General features: G+C 45.4%; 1 protein-coding gene across 1 annotated transcript; it reads right to left on the minus strand.

Moving 5' to 3' along the window:
• Nucleotides 1-439: 439 nt before the first annotated feature.
• On the minus strand, nucleotides 440-5012 carry sox8a (SRY-box transcription factor 8a). Its single transcript, XM_069180873.1, is given in 4 exon segments — nucleotides 440-2013; nucleotides 2015-2678; nucleotides 3167-3402; nucleotides 4302-5012. Coding segments are annotated over 4 exon segments (1455 nt in total). The 5' UTR covers nucleotides 4715-5012; the 3' UTR covers nucleotides 440-1871.
• Nucleotides 5013-5963: the final 951 nt, after the last annotated feature.

Genomic DNA, 5963 nt, shown 5'->3' on the forward strand with positions numbered 1-5963 from the left:
AGAGGGAGGGGGACTGCCTACATCCTTAAATGTCTTAACATTAAATAAGCTTATCCAAACTCTGGCTGGCCTCTGTTGCTTTTAAAATGGTGCGGTTCCTAATTATTTCTGAGGAATGCTGAAAGTCAGAAAAGGGTTTCATATTTGTAAAAACTATGACCACTAGTTAAAGAAAACTGAGAATCAAAATTCAAACGGAGTGGAATGTAATTAAGTCTTCTGCAGCTTTCTTCTCTCAACTGCATTAAAACTGTCATTTGCAACTGGAAAGAATAAATCCATTCAACGGTTATTACTCACACCTGAAGAAGGCTCCACGGCCGAAACGTTGTTTTTCTTTCTTCTCTTTTCAGGATGGAATAAACCTATTACTTGTTCCTTTACTATGAGTAATACTGCCACTGCTGTTACTGTTTTGCAAAGACAAACAAGAGGACACTTTACATTTAAAAAAAAAACTTTTTTTAATTTTTTCATAAAAAGGGCCTGCACAAAAGGTTAGCAGTGCTTGTGAGAATCTTCTAGTAAAACGAGAAAAAATAATTTACAGAGTATTTTTTTTTCCAATGGAAAATAGAGAAAATAGACTTGAATAAAACATGCAGTGGAAACACTTTTCTGAAAAAGACATTCAAAAATATATATATTTTTTTTTAACGGAGAGACAGGAAAAAAAAAGAATTTTGAAGGCACAAGTTAGTATTGAATGTGTAAAAAAGTTATCATATGCCCGGCATACAATAAGAACAGTGGAAAAACAACACACAAATTAGTAACAAAAAAGGCTGTTTTTCATCATTTTTTGCTTTCAGCCCTTTACAATTACTAGTTTTCCGCTTACGAACATAATCTCAGGAGTCTTCGTACCTAGGGCGGAGCTGCAGAGTTAACACTACGAACATACAATCCTCAGGAGCTGATATTGTTGAACCATAAAAGTGGGTTTCTTCTTTCAAAAACACTGGCAACCTTAGGGAAAGTATTCACGGTGCTTAAAATGTGTAACAGCTCAGCAGTGCATGTCTTCCGATTTGATTTAGCATTCAGACAGCAGTTGCTCTGCCAGTCAAAACAGGTGTTGTATTATTTTAGCCGTTTCCTTTAACCCTTTCACTGCCATATGTAAATCAATAACTGCCATTCAAAAACCATATAAAATAACTGTCACTTATTTTTTTTTTCCTCTTTCTTTGTGTTTTATAATCCCGAAAGGAGGGGTGCGCGGCGCATCTTAATTAAGCGAGAAGTGGTTAGAGGTTACAGACAATTCTCCACTACGGAATATTAGAATTTAATTTTCCACACACAAATCACAATACAATAATTCCACTGGTTGCAAACATAAATACGTCGCACGAATAAAATAAACACGGAAAAGTAAAACACCCTCTACATCCAGAGAGTTAAACCTTGCGTTGCGGAACTGACTCGTTATAATCGGTCCAACCTTCAGATGTGTTTTCCGGCTTTGCTGCGTTGAGGATTGTTTCAGAGGAAGTTCACAGACTTGGTCCCAGTGCGCTTCGGAAAAACTGCCCGTTTTAACGCCAATCGCCTTACCCCCCTAGTCAGTATTTCAGAATACGAAAAGGCAGACACGTATATTATTCCATACACTCACAAACGCGCACGTGTACCTACACGTACGTGGGCTTAAGATGGTCCTCACAGAGGATTCATACATTAGTCCATTTAACACACACAGTTCCATAACCGCGGCTTCCTCGCACAAAAGGAACCGTTTCAGTTTGCGTTACATTACAAGCTTGGCCTAGGCAACAGTTCCGTTTTTCCCTCCACCATGTTTTGAGATCAGCAGGCACTTCTTTATTTTCAAACCTGGTTGGCACGGTGCTCCACCCTACTGTACTCTATTCCTTCATTAGTGCAGAAAGCCCTGGGCAGCTTTCGGAGGTCCTCGAGACTTCGTGAGGAAGGGGAGAGCTGTCCGGCGGTGGTCCCCCGCGCGCGGCTTTAGGGCCTGGTGAGGGTGGTGTACACGGGCTGGTCCCAGTTGGCCGTCGGGCTGTGTGACGGCGGAATGGACAGGCTGTTGAGGAGGGGGGTGGCGTAGGGGCGCCGAGAGGAATGAAAGTAGGGGTACTGATAAAGACTGGAGGGGTACCCAGAATAGGGGTTATAGTAATTCGAGCTCTGGAGGTCTGTATAGTCACACTGGGAGCTGGAGAAGGAAGTGGCGACGGTCGGCGAGGCGGCAGATGTCTGGGCCCCGTAGGAGCTGTATTCGGCCGGGGCCGGCGAGCCGTGCGAGTGCTCGCTGTAGTGGCTCGGGCTCAGCTGCTCCGTCTTGATGTGCGGCCGCTGGGGGCCCCCCTCGCCGGCCGCGGGCGACGGGGCCGGCCCGGCGGCGCCGCCCTTGTGGCTCCAGGCCGGGGGGCCGTAGGCGGGGCCGTAGGGGCCCTGCCCGTGGCCGTGCTCCGGGGGCGGGGCGGCGTGGCCGTTGGGCGGCAGGTACTGGTCGAACTCGTGCACGTCGAAGGCCTCGATGTTGCCGATGACGTCGGTGCTGAGCTCCGTGATGTCCACGTTGCTGAAGTCGATGTTCTGCCGGCCGCTGTCCAGCAGGCGCCGGCCTTCGTGCTTCAGGTCCTGCTTGCTGACCTGGTGGAGGTCCGTTTTGGGGGTGGTGGGGGGCGTCGGGGGGCCGTGGGGCTGCCCTGTTTGGCAACGAGCGAGAAAAACAGAAGGAAGTTGAGACACGAAGCCTGATGGACATTGGCCTAACCAACACAAAATGTTAGACTTGCTAAATTAATCTCGCCCGTGGGGGGGACTCTAAACTAGGCAACAATCGTGATTTGAAACTTTTGAGAGGCGTTATTTCCAGTTAGCAGGAGGGCTTAAAAAGTGTGTACTACACGCCATGCTTCTGAAGCTCCTACCTTTAGTTTAGTTTTGTTTTGAAACTTGAAAATTGAGTTTTGAAAAGCACAAAACGCACTTGAAACGTCATAAACGTTTACACTCAATAGTTGGGGACCTTGAGTTCCGTTTTCAATTGTCTTGAACAGCGGAGAGAATTAAAGTAAGAAAAGAAACGCGTGGTCCATTTTACACGTTTTTCTGCCTCTTTTTAAGTCTAAAATCTCCAGGCGGACTTCGCGTTTGCAGTATTTCTGAGCCAGGTTTCAAAGTGTTAGCGTACCTGCGTGGTCGGAGTGATGGTGACCGTCGGCCAGCCCCCCCAGGGGCTCCGACTTGTAGATCTGGCTGGAGGGGTGGTGGCTCAGTTCGGCCCCGGAGTCGGAGTCGCTTTGTCCAGTTTTAACGCTTTTCCGCCTGCGGGGTTGGTACTTGTAGTCCGGGTGATCTTTCTTGTGCTGGACTCGCAGCCGCTCCGCTTCCTCCACGAAGGGTCGTTTCTCGCTCTCGGATAACAATCTGGTTTTAACAACAGTTGATAGCATTATGCCTTTTATTTCAATCAGTTAAAGACATTATACAATGTATTTTCCCAGCACCGTTCACTGAAATAGACGGGATAATATTTCATATTTTGCAGAAGACTCTCAGCTCTCGCTTCATCTCAAACCATGACCGCTTTACAAACCTTTATTATCAGTTTGCATGTGAGTCTGAGTTGCATCAGCGGGAAAAGTTTATTAAATTAAAGTAACAGAAAAAATACAAATCTTAAAATCAACGAGTGGCATCTGTACCGATACATCTACATTTGAAAGATACGTTTCAACTACATGACTTACACGGGCCTTTATGTAAAAAGACATAAAGTATGGGGATCTATGCATAATATTCTTATTGTTCGAATCACCTCTCAAGTCTTCGAAGTACAAAATAACCATTTAAACCCGCATTTTACATTTTACGGGGTTAACGCGTTGTTCTAATCTTGAGACAACCAACAGATACAGATTTTTACAAAAATGTAGTTCTAGTCGTGCAGTTTTTACCTTTTGCATTCATGGGAAATAAATGTATTATTTCCAAGTGAAAAAATATTTTAGTATCATATATTATAGACGCTACTTTAATATAGAGGCTATATTAAAGTAACATCTATGCAATTGAAAACCATACAACGAAAATGTAAAATCATATATAGTATATCTGGCGTGTGTACAACAGCAAAGACTAAAAGGGTTATTTTTAAGTATTGTCTACTACCATAAACACAGGAGACCTTGTACCGTTAAAACGCAGATTTAAGAAACGCAACTAGTGTTGCTCAGCCCATTGAGAATTTCGCGAAAGCACGTTGAAATCCACTCGGAAGCAGGACAGAGCACATGCAGGAAAGTCAGCTTTGCGGTGGGACTTACCGCCACAGTTTGCCCAAGGTCTTGCTAAGTTCGGCATTATGCAGGTGTGGGTACTGGTCCGCGAGTTTCCTGCGCGCCGCCTGCGCCCAGACCATGAAGGCGTTCATGGGTCTCTTGACGTGCGGCTTGTTCTTCAACGAGCCGCTTCCCCGCACCGGCATCGGGACGAGCGACCAGTCGTAACCTTTGAGGACCTGGGACACGGCGTCGCGGATGCAAGCGGGGAAGCGCTCGTCTTCCTCGCCCTCCAGTTTCTTCCCCAGCCTGTGCTGGGACCCGGGTCCGTCCGATCCAGTCGGCGACAGGGGGGCGTCGGAGTCGGAGTCCTCCTGGGACATGGAGCTGGTCGTCCCCGCGGGGCTGCAGGGGGGATCGGCGAGGGACTTGTCGTGCTCTTCCGTCATTTTTAACATCTGGCTGTAAAAAATCCCGAACCTGGCTGTTACACCGTGTCCTTCTCTGACGACTAACTGTAGGTTATATGCAGCGCGTTAACAAAATCTCTCATGAGATGCCACTTCTAGTTTTAGTAGAAATAACGCTGCATATGTAGCCTGTTTAACGCACAGTCTCTCATTTTAAGTGATAATCTTTGGAATAGAAATAAAAGCCTCTTGGTAGGCGACTTGGCAATTTCCTTTTTCCTTCCTCTACTGGACACTTGCTCCCTTACTCCTCCTCGCTGCAGTCTGTCCAGTCTGTCCCTTTGGCGACTAGTTTGGGGAACTTTGTCTGAGCTTTTCCCAGTTCACCCCACCTTCCTCGCTGTGATTGGACGCTCGATATCACCATTTTGTATAGTGATTGGCTCGACTGTTTTAAAGGCCGATTTTTTCAGGAGACCTGACGTATCTGAAGGCATTGATATATTAGCTGTATTATTCATGTTTTCATTATACCAAAACCAAATGCACCGTGAATAGGAATACTAATGATTAAAGTCTGAGCCTATTACAATGAACCCACTACAACTTATTAACTATTAACTTGGCCTTCTACTAACAAGACCAGTAATAATTATAATTATAATAATAATCATGCAATCATTCGACTTGAAATGTATCTTCTTGTTGCACATACAGGACAAGCCGGTGAAGACGTGTGTCCTGAAGAATAATGTCATTTATGAGCCCTTGTCGAGAAAGTCAAAGGGCTTTGCGAGCACAACACAATACCCGACAAAAGCAACAAGAAAGCGAACGAAAAAAAAAAATCGAGCAAACTGAGCGAGCGAATCGAAGAAGAAAGCTACATCACACATTAAACGATTTAATTAAAAAAAAATATTTCCGAGATTAGCCAGTGCGAGTCCCCCTTTTGCGCTCCGAATACGGGTTCAAAAACACAGAAAGACTTTCACAGGCCGGTACTAACCAAAGGGCACGAGTGGAAACTCCGAGGAAGCGCATTAAAAAGCAAGAACAGGAGACACTACTTTGTCCGAAGTGTTGTGGGAGTGTGGAGCAAGCCATGCTGTTGAAGCCGATATCCTTGGATCGATTAACTACTAACGACCAAACGGACTAAATGGGTCCTGTCGTTTGTAACTGTTCTTAAGACACTGACAATGTGCCTCACATACACGCAAACCCATAGATACATGTTATATACCCGATACCATAAACACGATTATCATCCTAATCTTAATGATTGCAACATCCT

Source organism: Lepisosteus oculatus, chromosome 19, assembly GCF_040954835.1.
Source record: "Lepisosteus oculatus isolate fLepOcu1 chromosome 19, fLepOcu1.hap2, whole genome shotgun sequence".
NCBI lineage: Eukaryota > Metazoa > Chordata > Actinopteri > Semionotiformes > Lepisosteidae > Lepisosteus > Lepisosteus oculatus.